This window comes from Lipotes vexillifer, unplaced genomic scaffold, assembly GCF_000442215.2.
Source record: "Lipotes vexillifer unplaced genomic scaffold, Lipotes_vexillifer_v1.1 scaffold518, whole genome shotgun sequence".
Lineage (NCBI taxonomy): Eukaryota > Metazoa > Chordata > Mammalia > Artiodactyla > Lipotidae > Lipotes > Lipotes vexillifer.
Genome location: NW_006780945.1, coordinates 1,887,902 through 1,904,204, shown reverse-complemented (window position 1 = coordinate 1,904,204; position 16,303 = coordinate 1,887,902). Strand labels below are relative to the sequence as shown.

At 44.6% G+C, this 16,303-nt stretch overlaps 1 protein-coding gene across 1 annotated transcript in view; it reads left to right on the top strand.

Moving 5' to 3' along the window:
- The first annotated feature begins 133 nt into the window (after positions 1-133).
- Positions 134-16,303, top strand: part of RAB37 (RAB37, member RAS oncogene family) — a 69,435-nt gene continuing 53,265 nt past the window's right edge. The window contains exon 1 of the mRNA XM_007454379.1: positions 134-205. Within this exon, the coding sequence (XP_007454441.1) occupies positions 134-205 (72 nt within the window). The remainder of the gene's footprint in view (positions 206-16,303) is intronic.

Here is a 16,303-nt window from a genome sequence, read left to right as displayed (position 1 = left end):
CTGAACCGGATGCGGCCCGGTCCGCGGGGCTTAGACCCGAGCCGGCTGCACCCCGCAGAGCGCGGACAGAGCTTCTGGGAGCATTGACTGCAGAGCGCTGGGAGAGTGGGGAGCAGCGGGCTCCAGGCCAGGCATGGATCTGCAGAGACTCGACTCCTACCAGGGGGGAGCTGGCCCTGACTTCCATGAGCACGTCCTGTATAAGGTAAGGATCTCTAGTCCCCCGCCCCCATCTCAGTCCTGGGAGAGGGCGCCGTCACCAGTTCTCTCTGTTCCCCTCGCTTGGCTTTGGAACCTAAAGAGAAACTAGCCTGTATCTGTGAGCCTAGAGAACGCTTTCTGCGTGATCCTGTTTGCTGCTCAAAACAGATGCTTGAACGCGGGGGAGGGGCTGCCCCAGTGGTCCAGATGGTCAGGAGCTTGGTTCATGCATTTAAATCACCTGTGTCCCTTTCTCACTCACTCTTCCTGCCTCTCAGCCCTGAGAACCTCGAGCACCTCTGCCCTCCGTAACCCTTGTGGGCGGCTACATTTGTCCTCCCACCCTTACCTCACAAGCTCCGGACCCGGTAAGTCTGGTAGCTGCGGTCAAATATCTGAATTCCTGGCTGAAATTAAACATAAAAATGATCTGCAGCAGAAATAAACTGTTGTTTCCAATCCAGATTCCCTTGTGCCTCCAGAAAGCTGCCCTCCAGCCATGACTCACTCATAACCTCCTGAAAGTGTTTGCTTATTTCATTGCTCGCACTCACCCCTTGCTTCCCTCATTCATGTTTTTTTATACAACTAAGTTATCAGTAACATAACTAGATTATAACTAAATTATCAATAATGTAAGTTATCAAAAACATCCTCTTGAAGTGATTGTTGGGAAAAAGTAGCAGCATCTCTCTAGGCAACACTTATTGATCCAACATCCATCACTCTGAAGCATCAGAACCTTATATTTGCCATAAGAAGTCGTTATTGCACCTCATCCCTTTCTCTGCCCTCCTCATTCAGCCCTTATATTTCCCACTTTGCTAATATCGGTTTATCTATTAGTCCCCTGAAAGGCTGTACATGGTCCTATAAGTGGAGATTTTTTAAAAATCAAAGTATCACTCTGAAAATTCCATGAATGTAAGCTTCAAAGTAATTGCATCCACTTTGGTCGCCTATTATACAGTTGACTTTTGAGGAAACTCAGATCCGGAGAGGCAAAGTGACTTGTTCAAGGAAACAAGGCCAGGAATTATGATTCAAAGCCTAATATTCCTTTCCCTCTACAAGTTTGGTCCATAGACCAGCAGCGCTGGCATTACCTCAGAGCTTGTTAGAAATGTGAAATTTCAAGCTCCACCCCAGACCTGCTGAATTTGAATCTGTGTTTTAACACGATCCCTAGAAAATAAATATGCACATTAAAGTTTCAGAAACACAGCCGTGTGCCACGCTGGCTATTTCTGACACAAATTGCAGAAAACCAACTACTAAGGGAAGTGGGCTATAGATTTGAATAGCCCAGTGACTTCTCCCTCCAGGTCCCTAAGCCCCTAGGGTATAGAGAAGGAGGAAAGTGTGTAACTTCCCCAGTCAGGAAGTTTAAAAACCACTACAGTTTGAAGTAAACTAGAATAAGATCTGTGTTCTTTGAGGTGGTGAATCTAGCCTCAGTAGAAAATGCATGCAAACAAAAGGGAACATAATTACAAATCAATTACAAAAGCATCCTGGTGACTAGATACATGGGTCTCTCCAAGTTTAAACCATCTTATAAAGATATAAATAATAATTTTAAAAGCTTTAAGATTTGGTGGTCAAAGATTTAAAATTATTGATCAAGTGTGGTCTTTCCCACCTCAATTACCCACTCATGAAATGTAGGATGTAGCCCATGAGAACTTTCACTTCCTTTGGGTTTATTGATTACCAGATTGGAAGAGAGCCTTTTCCTATGAGTTCCAGTATATTTGAAGACAGGTGTCTACTTACCACTAGTAAATACTCAATATCTTCAGCTTGGTTGTAAGCATCTTGAGAGCAGAAGCTGGCCTTAAACCCTCTGTGATGCTCAACAGAGTAACACATATGTGTAGCAATTTTCCTTTTCCTATAATACTGGTCACCTCGTCTTAATATTATTTTATTTTTGTACATGACTTTTTATTATGATACGCTTAGAAACCTTTTTGTAAAGGGGCAAGGTATCAACATATTTGTATTTTTTTTAATTAATGTATTTTGTTTATTTATTTTTGGCTGTGTTGGGTCTTCGTCGCTGCGCGCAGGCTTTCTCTAGTTGTGGCGAGCGGGGGCTACTCTTTGTTGCGGTGCGCGGGCTTCTCCTTGTGGTGGCTTCTCTTGTTGTGGAGCACGGGCTCTAGGCGCGCGGGCTTCAGTAGTTGTGGCGCGCGGGCTTCAGTAGCTGTGGCTCACGGGCTCTAGAGCACAGGCTCAGTAGTTGTGGCGCACAGCCCCAGATGCTCCGCGGCATGTGGGATCTTCCTGGACCAGGACTCGAACCCGTGTCCCCTGAATTGGCAAGCAGATTCTCAACCACTGTGCCACCAGGGAACCCCTGGAGGGGACATTAGTCTGAAGATCAAACATTCCTCATGGGTCATGTATACATTATAATGCTTACTGTATACATTTCACTTGATAAAGCTAATTACATCACATTATTTGTGAATATCCAAATTTTAAAAAGTCTTAAAATTAAAATGGCAGTATGATACAACCAGCATATAATATTGGTCCGCACAGAGTCTGATGCCTTATTCCTTGTTTTCCTTCTTTCTTTTATCTTCCCACTGAATCAAAGCCTCAAGTTACCTAGATTTCCATCTGATAGTCTGATTAAATTAATTGAAACTCAGATTTGAATTAATGATAGTTCAATAATCTTACTAATTATCCCAAAACTATAAAAGATCTCCAGTTGATAAAGTAAGAAATGATAACTTTCCCGGCATAACTCCAGGCATTCTTCTTAATCCATAAAATGGCAGGCATGTCCTTTTCCTTCCTTCCATATATATCGAGTAAACCTGCTAGCGTTGGAGGGTCTCCTGCAGAGGCGGGGGGGTGGCTGTGGCTCACCGTGAGGACAAGGACATTGGCAGCAGAAGTTCTGGATATATTTGTATTATTTTTAAATTTGCTGTGTAATAGAGTCCAGGGAATCCTGACGATTAATTAGAGCATATTGACCATGGGAGGCAGGGCTCCCCTCCAACATTAGTTGCTAGGAAGGATGTTTTTTTGTTTGTTTGTTTTTGTTTTTTAGGAAGGATGTTTTAATTAAACATTTTATTGAAGTCTAACAAACACAAGAAAAGCCCAAATCCTATGTGTATACCCTGATGAGGTATAACCTGATGGGTTATCACAAAGAGAGCCACTCTGTGCAACCACTATCATAATAAAGGTAGACCTTTACCAGCTTCCCAGAAACCACACCCACATACCCCCTCCCCCACACACTTCCTATTCCCCTCCCCAGAGGTCACCTTTATAGAGGGGCAAGTGTTATTTAATGTTTTGACAGGGCTATCAGATCTTATGTAGGATAGTCTTAGAAACCTGCCAGAAAAGAGATATTGCTGTATGATGGAAAGAAACCCCGGGCTTGGAATCAGACCTTGATGTGACTTTGAATGACATCTGTGAGCCTTTCTTTTCTTATCTATAAAATAGGAATAATAATACCTGGCTTATTGGGGCTTTTTGAGTGAAAATGTTAGATAACATAATGTAATTTCTTTCTTTCTTTCTTTCTTTCTTTCTTTCTTTCTTTCTTTCTTGGGTGTATAGGAAATATTCAATAAATGGTTGTTATTAGGACACACATCTTGAGCTCCAAACAGCTTCAAAAGGTGTCACACTGGGTCTCACCTAAAATAATGAAGCTTTGTGAGAAGAGCAGCAACTTCATACGCAGAAACACACACATATTTCACAGGCACGATCCCCAAGGGATTAAGCTCACACACCCACCTACACAAAAATCATGACTGTGTGAACCTTGCAACCCTGATTTCCTAAGTTGAATAGCTCTTTTCTCTGGGAGGTGAGATATGGGGTGCAATGAGACCGCTCATTCAAATTCACTTATCTGAAAAACATACACCAAGTATCACCAACCTTGGATGGCACTTGCCCTTTAGCTCATGCCGAGAGGTGGAGGCTGACCCAAATGAGCCTGAGTAACTCTTAGAATATTCTCTGAGTGTGGGCTGGAAGCTGGGAACTGTCTGGAAACACTGAGTTCATCCATGACTTGCTTGGAGTTTTTAAATAGAGTCGCTGATGTTCTCACAAATCTGAATATTTGATGCAACTAAATAATTTAAAACATGTGAACAACCTTGCTGCTCTCTCCCTTAGAGTGCTCCCAGCCCTCTTTTGCTGCCAGTACAATCTCATGAGCCATCAAAGGCAATGATGTGAGTTAGGGGCTCAGAAACACTCCGTGGTGGGTTCTTGCTGTGTCAGGTCCTGACTGTGAATTCTGAGCAAAAGAAGCACAGAATGGGGCCAGCTTTTGCCCCAGATGCTAGTGAATCAGGACAAAGTGAGTTCAATAGCTCACTTCCTGGACTTCCCCGGCGGTCCAGTGGTTAAGACTTGGCGCTTTCACTGCAGAAGACACAGGTGCAATCCCTGGTCAGGGAACTAAGATCCCGCAGGCCACGTGGTGCAGGACCCCACCCCCGCAAAAAAAAAAAAAAAAGGAGCTCACTTCCTAACTCATCCTCCCCAGTGCTGTGATGAACACCCTCATGCTAATCTTGTTCCAAGAGGAGCAAATAATTACTAAGCTAAAGTCAGTCTCCTCTATCGAATCTCAGAAAAACCAGCAACCAGGGGGCATAAAGGCGTGGACGGTCCATCCATTCATCCAGGGCTTGGGCCTCACTGGAAAAAAAATGGAATCATTAGCGAGATAAGGATGAAAGTTCTCTGTCCTACAAGGATTCCCATGTCTTCTAACTCTGCTCCAACACCTCTTCTAGGGGAGTGGAAAAGGTGAGCAGGTCACCTCCACTCCTCTCCCACCCCTCCTGTGCTTGTGTTTCATGTCCCTCTCCTATGGCTCATCTTGTATGTCTACCTCTTTCAATAGTCCACGTGCCTCATCTAGTCATTCAGCAAACATGTACTGAGCATTTTCAAAGGGTAAGAAATTATGCTGAGCGTTATAAAGAACACACACACACACACACATGCACACGCACACCCCAAAAAAATAGTTCCCACCTTCAGTAAGCTCATGGCCTGTAAAACATGCACACAGGGCTTCCCTGGTGGCCCAGTGGTTAAGAATCCACCTGCCGATGCAGGGGACACGGGTTTGTGCCCCGGTCTGGGAAGATCCCACATGCCGCGGAGCGGCTGGGCCCGTGAGCCACAGCTGCTGAGCCTGTGCTCTAGAGCCCATGAGCCACAACTACTGAAGCTTGCGCACCTAGAGCCCGTGCTCCGCAACAAGAGAAGCCACCACAACAAGAAGCCCATGCACCACAACAAAGAGTAGCCCCCGCTCGCCGCAACTACAGAAAGCCCACGCGCAGCAACAAAGACCCAACGCAGCCAAAAATAAATAAGTAAATTTATTAACTTAAAAAAAGGTTTTTAATTTAAAAAAGAAAGAAAGAAGTATATAAAAGGAAAGTGTGAGAAGACTAGATCCAATTCTTGCCAGATTTCTATATTCAGCTCAGGAACAAACAAGAAAGCCAAGAAAGGTTAGCTGCTCCACTCCCTGTAGAATATTTCCATTTGCTTGTTTTCCTCTCTTGCCTGCTCTGGAGACTTTCAGATAAACAAATGTGTATGTTACATCATTAACAATCTCTGACCATCTGGGACTCCTTTGGCTAATTCATCAGTCCCGCCCAGATCCCAGCCAGCCAGCTAGCATGGGGAGTGATGCCGGCTGGTTCTCCTGCATAACCTTAGCAGGAAATGACCGTGACTCTGTTCAATGTCTCAAAGGCATTTTCCAAACTCTCAGGTTTCCCTCTCCGAGCACTCTTCCCTCTAATTTAGAGTTCCGGGGACCCTTTGTGAAGAAACTCCTGAAACTCACTAGTGTTGCTATATGCTATTGTTTCTCTTGTGAGGTGTTCTGGGAAAGGGCTACGCCTTCCTTCATCTTCAGGACAGGAAATCCAGCTTTGCTGGAAGTAAACAGCCAGAGGTGAGCATCAGGCTAGGGAATTGTGGAAATGGACGTTTGAAGTGGCTCTAAGTTTATCCCAGCATGTTCCTTGTTTCTATGCTCCTCTCTCAGGCAAGACAAACAATCCTTGGAGATTCCAAGTGAGAATGGAGATGACAGCTCCTTTGCTACCTAGCAGAGAGCTCAGGCAATGCACCTCCCCAGACGGAACAGCCCTGGACCATCCTCCCATCTGCCAAGCAGAGGAGGTTTTCTGGGGACAAATGAGAGAACTCCAAGACAGCAGCAGACAACAGATCCAGAAATCTTAATCCCTGATTGCACCCATCAAAGCCTCCCCGACCTCACGCTGCTCGCCAAGTTAGCAAGGTCCTAAGCAGTGCAGTGAAAATAAGGGAACTGTTGAAACAAGCAGAACTCAAAATTCCCCCAGCAAGTGATTCTTACTTCCCTGACCTTGATGCCAAAGTCTGCTCCCTCCCTTCTTGTTTGCATTTCTGCTTATTAGCGGACAGTTTTTACCCATCAGCATAAGGGTGTATGTTTAATAATTTGTGCTTATGTAAATGCCATAGGTGGTATGCTTTCAGGTGTCTTGAACCAAGTTGTGTTTAAGCTCGTATTTCCTTTTGCTTTCTAGTCCTCTGCCCCCTGCTGCCAACAGCACACACACACACACACACACACACACACACACACACACATGCACACACTCCTCCTCACAAGCTATAGGCAGGGCCAGTGATGAGGCATTCTTATTCTTTGTCTCTTCTTTGGTTGTTACAAGCCTTTTAAAGGCAAAGCAAGAACTTTCCCTTTTCTTCCTCCCTCTGCTCTTTGAGTTTTGCATCCACATCTCTGCTGGCAACTCTGCTTTTTAACAAGCGGCTCTGCCCTCTGTCAGAGCGATACCCCCAGGGGACAGTCAGGAATTGGCACCTACTTCCTCCAGCCCCTCCCAGCTTCACATGGAGAAGCCACTTAACCTCTGCGAGGGAATGAAGCTGCTGGTACGGGCTCAGCACAGAAGAGGCAGAGACCCCGTCCAGCTCCTCAGGACCCCCCTTCCTCTGTGGCAGCAGTGCCTAACCTTCTCTTTGCCCAGATTCTTCCCTCTTCTCTGGTCCCCTTCCCAGCTTTCATTAGGCTATGAACTAAGTATTAAAATCAGCTACACTATAGTCTAGAGGGGCCCAGTAGGACTAACAATTGTTAATAATAAATGATAAGAATAAAGACAAATGTTTCATTTGTGGAGCATTATAGTTTACAAAAAACTATAATGCTATAAAGCATTATAGTTTATAGGTTTTACAAAAAACTGTAATAAATGCTATGACACTTTACTCCTATCCCATGCTTTTTCCAGTAGATGTTATTATTAATTCCATGTTATAAATAAGGAAATGAAAGCCAGATGGAAAAAAAAATAGTTACTTGCTCGAAGTTCACAGCAGGCAGGCATTATGGGAATTCAAACAATAACAGCAGAGCCTTACATAGCACGTATGTGCCAGGCACCGTGCTAAGCACTTTATATCCTTCAGTCCTACAACAACCCTATTTTTTTTTTTTTAATGAATGTATCTATTTATTTATTTATTTTTGGTTGCGTTGGGTCTTCGTTGCTGTGCTCGGGCTTTCTCTAGTTGCGGCGAGCAGGGGCTACTTTTAGTTGCAGTGCATGGGCTTCTCATCACGGTGGCTTCTCTTGTGGAGCACGGGCTCTAGGCACACGGGCTTCAGTAGTTGTGGAGCACGGGCTCAGTAGTTGTGGTGCATGAGCTTAGTTGCTCCACGGCATGTGGGATCTTCCCGGACCAGGGATCGAAACTGCGTCCCCTGCATTGGCAGGTGGGTTCTTAACCACTGAGCCACCAGGGAAGTCCCAACAACCCTATTTTAATCTCATTTTACAGATGAGTAGACTGAGGCACATAGACATTAAGAAAATTACCTAAGTTCACCCAGCTAATAAGTGGCAGAGCCCAGATTCAAACCCCAGCAAGCTGGAAATGCAAAGAGGTAGAGTCAGGAGAGGGCAAAGGGTTTCTCCAAGGGGCTCACAGATTGTCATCACTTTATGGTGTCCCCAACTCTGCAGGATCAGAGATGAGTTTTGTTCACTCAGTCAAGGGTGGATCCATCTCAAAAAAGCATTAAAAATAAAAGCCAAAAAATGCAAAATAAAACAAAGAAGAGTGGAACCATATCTCCAGGCAGGCTTGTGTTAATCAAACTCACAAAACTGAGGTATTGTCCTAGATGCCAAAAGCCACATTATAATCAGGGGATGGTTTGCTAAGCATGAAATTCAGAAAGAAAAAAAAAAGAGAGAGAGAGATTTGGAGAACTCAGATGTTTAAAGATATCGGGCTGATATGGTTTGACGGCTGGCTACACTACAAGGACAGCCTCAATCTACAACCCCCTCTGCCCCTCCGACCCTCGGGTCCTCTCCACACTGACCTCTGCCTCCCTTGACTGTGTTTAACTGTGACTTAGGGCAGGTAGGCATTCTATTCTCCCCAGATATCCAGTTTCCAACACTCCTATAGGGACCACTTGCCTTTGAGTTTGAAAATGCCCTGGACTTGACCTGGTGATGCGGAGAGAGGGAGGTGGGGGAGGGATGCTTCCCCCAGCTGTCATCCCACCACTCTGCCTCCATCTCGCTCAGGGCCCATGTCAGGGCCTGAGGGATATGGGTTTCAGGGGAGAGACCACAAAAGAGAAAAAAGGTGATTGCAGTCATTTCCTTATATTCCACCCCTGCCCCATTCCACATGCCCCCCTTGAAACTGGGTATTTCTGGTTGAGAATCTTGAGAATCAGCAAACGTCTGCCAGATGCCATTTGTCCCTGAAGGTCCAGGCACAAGACCCATTCCCCACCCCAAGGAGCTGAGTCTGGCAGGCTGGGTGGCTTAGCCGGCTGGCACAGAGGACTCAGGCCATATCTGACTGTAGCCCATGTTGACACATGGACATCAGTGCCCATGAAGACTTCTCAAAAGTCAGAGACCTCTCGTCTTACGTGGTGGGAAGCAGGGGACCAGGTCAAATACTTGCAGCTCTCTCAGGCTGCCAAGTTCTGGATCCTGATTCAGTCACTGATCCGAAAGGCTGTAAACTCCACAGCTCCAGGAAAGGGCCCCACCTCTGAAGGCCAGAATGGCTCTGGCCACCCAAGACAGGGATCCCTTCAAGTCCATGTCCAAAAAAGGAAGGTGTTTGTCTGTGAAGTGCCCAGAGCAAAGATCCGTGGCCCAAGCATGGCAGAGTCAGATTCAGAGAAACAAAGCTGGTACCCCTCCCTCAGCGTCTCTAAAGATCTGAGCCAAAAAAACATTCAAACTCAAAAATGCCAGGGCCCTTTTTTGATTTGGATTATTTTATTTATTTTTCTTGTCTGATTTTTCTGTAATAATTGTCTGATTGTTCTAGCTGCAACTTACAGTACTGTGTTGGATGAAAGTGACACAAGTGGCACAAAAAAAAAAAAAAAAAAAGGCCAGGGCCCTGACCCCTTGGGATGACAAGTTGATGCATGAAGAGAGGCTTTGGAAAGACAGAAGTGAGGGGCCAGGTGAGCTCTGCGGTCATGCCCTCCAAGACCTTGCGCACCCCGAGGAAGAGTGGCCCCCGCTTGCAACAACTAGAGAAAGCCCTCGCACAGAAACGAAGACCCATTACAGCAAAAATAAAATAAATTAATTAATAAACTCCTACCTCCAACATCTAAACAAAAAAAAAAAAAAAAAAAGGCCAGGGCCCTGACCCCTTGGGATGACAAGTTGATGCATGAAGAGAGGCTTTGGAAAGACAGAAGTGAGGGGCCAGGTGAGCTCTGCGGTCATGCCCTCCAAGACCTTCACTCTGCCCTGTCTATGCCTGAAAAGCCAGGTCTCCCCCAGACATCATAGACACCACAAACGCATGAGAAGACCACACAGAGTAGTCCCAGACCACCTCTTGTCCTGTCCACTTTCTTCTCATCTACACCCTTAGAGCAGGAGGCAGCTCATTAGCAATAAAAGAGAACTGGGCTCAGGGTGTTGTCCTGGCTCTGCATCAGCTGACTGACCTTCCCTGGTCATTCCATTCAAAAGCCCTTTGCAGCCTGCAGAGCAGTTGCACATAAGTTGTCACATTTGATTTCCACAGCACGAAGCGTAAGCAGCACAGACATTATTACTGCCTGTGAAAGGGGAGCTCTGTGGTCAGGACCCTTTTGATTGCCAGTGACAAAACCAACTCAAACCATCTTAAGCCAAAAAGAGAATTCACTGGCGAGCCTGGGGATGCTGCTGACATCCAGCTCGGTTGGATCTGGGGACTCAGACAATGGCACCAGCAGCCTCGCTCTCTCTGTCCCTCAACATTCTTCCCTCTGGTTCAACTTTAATTACAACCTCCTCCTGGGGTCACATGGTTGCCAGCAGCAGCTCCAGGGTCACATCCTCACAGCTCCCTGTTTCAATTAAAGTCCTAGATCTAATGCTCATTGGGCTGAGATGGGTCACATGTCCACCCCGAAGGTGGAGTCTGTCCTGCCCATTCCCTGTCAATGGAGAGTGGAAGAGAGCAATTTCCAAGGAAAATGGGGGTGATGTAAGCTGTGGGCTCGTCATGCAATGACGGATGTCCCTATGGCAATCCCAGAGGAGGTTGGGTAACAGTGTCTTTTAAATGTTTTAGTGAGAAGTGATTGAAAAAGAAATGAACTGAACTTGCCACTCTCCCATCTAAATTGGGCTACTTGTGTCCCGCTCACAGTGTCACTTAAGACTGACTAATCCAACTTAGTTTCTTAGTAACCAGACTCAGGAAAGGAACTGATGTCACCCTATAAAGGGATTGGTTTACTGGGGCTGTGGAGCCAGACCTCACCCTGAGGGTGGGAGTAGATTTTCCTATGGAGGAAGATGACCCAACTTTCCACTTTCAAGCACCCAGGGAGGAGGCAGATTGGGGTGGGGGAACAGGGGCAGGGATGAGGATGCAGGAGGTGAAGCTCAGGCTGGAATGAAGGAAAGTTCTTCCTTTTCATTTTGGGATCAGAATCAGGTGGTGTGAAGATGCCTGGATTGGACTCAGGAAAGCAGGTGAGAAGCGAGACAGAAGCCTGCCAAACAAGGCAAGTGTCATGAGTGTACAACCTGGGCCCTACATTTGGAAGGGGTCCGTGATTGTTTTAATACTCTGCTGTCACCATCTTGAGAGTATTAATTTTTGTAAAAGAAGCCCCATATTTTTATTTTGTGCTGAGACCCACAAAATATATAACCATTCCTACTGTCAAATAGGTAGCCCTGGAGGGTCTGAGCGCAGGTCTCTGCAGTAGTTCTGAGCTATCCTTCGGGGCGTATCTCCCTTCTTTTGGCCTCACCCTAAGCCTGGTTTCAGATGAGCTGGGAGGACCTAGAGAAGGGCTACCTTACGCTCTGGGCAGAATGGCTGAGGAATGAGTTGCACTCCTCCCCAGGGCCATCACTGTGTCAGCAGATCAGAGCATCCAGGGGCGGGTAAGCCAGGCCCCAGCCTCGGGCAGGCCCCTGGGGGTGAGTGGCCGCCACATAGTCCGGGAGAGAAGTAAATGAGACTGGTGTTTGTGACCTGAGCACGTTGCTGAGTGAACAGTCAGCTTTTATTGGTGGCTGTTAGTTAATAATGGGAGCCATTATTATTAATGCATGTTTAATTACAAATTTGAGAAAAGCAAAGCAAAGAAAAAAGTTACCTGTGATGCCACTGCTTCAAAACACCTACCTTAAATAAAAATGGAATTGCACGCTGAATATATCTATGTATATGTATATGTGTGTGTATATATATATATATATATATATGTATGTGTGTATATATGTATATATGTGTGTATATACATATGTGATATATATATGTGTGTGTATATGTGTATGTATCTGTGTGTATATATATATAGAACAGGCATTTTGTCATCCACATTTTTTTAATGACTACATGATATTCCATTGTATGGATACATGAAAATTCATTGTTAATTCTGAAATTTTGAAGCTTAACAAAAGATACAGAGACTAGAATAACAAAAAAGAAATGCCCACGTGCCCACCATCCATATTAACTAAATGCTAACATTTTGCCTTTAAAAAAGCCTTAAAGGAGCTTTCTACTGGGTGTGTGGCAGTAGCTCCTGAGGGACCTCTCAGAGAGAGCTGGGGTCAGCTGGAAAGACATCAGAGGGGCCTACGCTATTACACACTGGGAACCAGAAGGTTACCTCGAGATCACAAGCTAGAGGGCCTGTGGCACTTTGGTTAACCTTCATCTTGCAGAGGACTGAAAAGACCCTGAGACACATCTATGATTGTCCAAGGCCACCCAGCAAATAAATAAGAAAAAGACAGAACCCCGGGACTTCCCCGGTGGTCCAGTGGTTAAGACTCCATGCTTCCACTGTGGGGAGCACAGGTTCAATCCCTGGTTGGGGAACTAAGATCTCACATGCCATGTGGTGGGGCCACAAAAAAAGAAAGAAAGAAAAAGGAAGGAAGGAAGGAAGAAGAAAGAAACAAACAAACAAAAAGAAACAAAGAAACAAAGAAAGAAGAAACAAAGAAAGAAAGAAAGAAGAAAGGAAAGAAAGAAAGAAACAAACAAACAAACAAAGGAAAGAAAGAAAGAAAGAAAAGAAAGAAAGGAAAGAAAGAAAGAAAGAAAGAAAGAAAGAAAGAAAGAAAGAAAAAGAAAGGAAGAAAGAAAAAGAAAGAAAGAAAAAGAAAGGAAGAAAGAAAGAAAGAAAAAGACAGAACCCCAACCCAGGGTGTCAGACCTCAGGCCCTGAACTCCTCCCCATTATCATGCTGGCATGTCCCACCTTGGACCACCTGGGTCCACAGGAAACAAAAGCTTGCACTGGAAGCTGCCTCAAGCTCCTTCTGTTGCTGACCTCCCAAAACTCTAGTGCAGCCCTGGCAACTATCTCAGCCTAGCCCCGGACATACACCGAAGCACAGTCAATGCCAATGGGGGACACGAAGCAGATTCAAGACTCTGCCTCCAGAGCTGCCCAGACATCATTGGAAAGTAGGCCTGGTGCAGTGGGCTCAGGAGCAATATTATCCCCTGGGAATTTGCCTCCATCAAAACCTCACCGTGACTGTCATACAGAGTGAAGTAAGTCAGAAAGAGAAAAACAAATATCATATATTAATGCATATATGTGGAACCTAAAAAAATGGTACAGATGGACCGGTTTGCAGGGCAGAAATAGAGACACAGACGTAGAGAACAGACATGTGGACACCAAGGGGGGAAAGTGGTAGCGGGGTGGGTCAGGGGGTGGGTGGGATGACTTGGGAGATTGGGATTGACATGTGTACACTAATATGTGTAAAATAGGTGACTGATATGAACCTGCTGTATAAAAAATAAAATTAAATTAAAAAAAAAAAACCCACTGCTGGGACTTCCCTGGCCGGTCCAGTGGTTAAGACGCCGAGGTTCCACTTTTGGGGGCACAGGTTCGATCCCTGGTCAAGAAACTAAGATCCCACATGCCACACAGCACGGCCAAAAAATATATATATTAAAAAAAAACAACAACTGTGATAGATAAACAACAAGGGCCTACTGTATAGCACAGTGAACTGTATTCAATATCTTGTAATAACCTATAATGGAAAAGAGTCTGAAAACCAATATATGTGTGTGTGTGTGTGTGTATATATATATATATATATATATATATATATATATAACTGAATCACACCTGAAATTAACACAACACTGTAAATCAGCTATATTTCAATAAAAATTTAAAAAAAATTTAAAAACCAACTGCAAGATAACAACCCCAGGAAAGAAAGCCAAGATTTACTGACACCAAGACAGCTCCAGGGAAGAATCTCCTTCATTTGACCTCCACTTTCACATCTGTTCTCATGTCTCAGATATTTTCTGGTAAAACACTTCTGTAGTTCTGCTTTTCATTTGCCATCCGACAGACATCAGGGTGTTTCAGCGGGAGGGCAAGGGTCTCTGGCGTTTAGTTCTGCTTTTGTGGCTTATTACAAATCTTGCAAAGGCTGTGTGAACTTTTGAAATGAGTACATCGTCTGAACTTTGCAGTTCCTTCCAATGACCAGAGGGCTGGTACTGGGCAGTGTGGCTAAGACCAAGGGTTGTGACCCAGTGCTTCCTTGTCACAGAAACCCTCACCATCCTTGATATAGAGGGGAGCATTCTACATGGGGATGCCAGAAGGAAACTCAATGTGTTTTTTGCTCCCCCAGTGACAAACCCATCAGCAGATCTTTAAAGAGCACATAGGCACAATTAAGCATTGGCTTGTAGGTTTACTGGGGGAGAAAAGTCGTATTAATACAGGAAGAGTTGCATAGATTTGTTAACTTAGTATGAATGCTGCATAATGTAGACCAGCTATCTGATGGCTTTGGTAATGAACGTGAAGGCAAGGAGAATAGGCCAAGTGTTGAGATGGGCCCTTAGAGCCACCTTAGGCGAGCAGCACATTCTTCCTTGGAAGAAAACAAAGACAAACAGTGAGTGGGTGGCTTCAGTGGATTTGATAATGTTCCATTTCTTCATTAAGGTTGTGAACATGAGGTGTTTGCTTCCCTATCCTTTATAACATATCTGCATCCTATATAAACATATAGTATACACCAAATATTTTATAACTTAAAATGAAACACTTAATAAGCTAACAAAAAACAGGATTGGGGATATCTGGGTTTGTGGCACTGCAGATGGAAAGGGTGATAGAGAGGATGTGGGAGGCTTCAGAAACTCCCCAGGATGGAATTTTTATTCTGGAACATAGAGTAGACATCCCTCCTTTCTGCTAAGAGTGGATTTTCTACCACACAAGCATTCAGAATGTCTCTTCTCTATTTCTGACCCTTAGAAACAGAGTCTTACCCCTTCCTTAATTCTGAACAGCTCCTCAGAGGTTCAGTGGGTGGGTCACCCTTCCTTGATGCTAGAACCGCACCCCTTCAGGACAAGACCGCGTGAGTTTGTGATCACAGTAGATTATTTGGGGGAGAGCTTATGCTAGGCGGGGGAATCGAAGTGATTAAAGGGGTCTTTTTCCCAACTTATGTAGGGTCACGGGGCCCTCATGAGTGAAAACCTTAGAGTTTCGATGAATAAGATTACTAGAAGGCTTTAGGGGGACACTAGACCACGCTAGCTGGACCTAGAGGAGAGAATCCACGTCTAGAGAACAGTGTAGACAAGCTCAGCAGCTGCCAATCCTTAGTCCATATGTGAGCACCAGCCCTCTACAAAGTATCAATAAATTTGTAGGAGATTATATACACACACAACAGAAATCCATATTGGCATAAAGTCGCCAACTGTCCTTCTTGGGAAACACTGCCTATTATTCTGACTTGGGGTGCTTAAATGCCCTTTCTTTTATGAAACTATGGTCATAACAAATGGTTTAGTAGAAACTGTCTTAACCAATCCCTTTCTTAACCAACTTATTAGATCAACCAACACCCTCCAATCTCTTGGTGAAACATACTATCTTTATGCTTGTGGCAATGGGCAGGTTCTCTTGAAGATCCCCTCGCTTCTGCTCTTACCCGTTGAGGTATGTGTTTAACAAGAGCCAACTGCATTCAGGCCCAAACTTGTTTAGGCCTGTCAAACATGTTAATTATAATTATGCAATTTAATGAATTCATCCATAAACTAACCAATTAAGAGTGTAAACAGAAAGGATATTGACCAATGACAGGAAATGTAAACAAAGAGAACGGTTATTTCTGCAAAAACTAAATCGAATGCTTTAGAGCATGCTACTTTTTTAAAAAGAACATCAAATTAGGAATGAGGGAGAGGACTGTAAAATATTCACGGTGAAAACATAAAAATGAAAAGAGGTTTTGCAATCAGATTGCTTCGTAAGTATCTAGAATGTCTTGCTTCACGTTAGGGAAACTGGAACTAGAAACTCCAGGATGTGATGGTGTGTGTGATTTGTGCAGAAAAGGCAATGAGTCCCTCTTTCAGCAGACCCATCAGCAAAAAAGAGGCTTACAGCTACATCCAAATACTAGCAAATGACGACACATTTAGATATTTTGAGCCAAAGAAAGCATTTAGAGAAAGA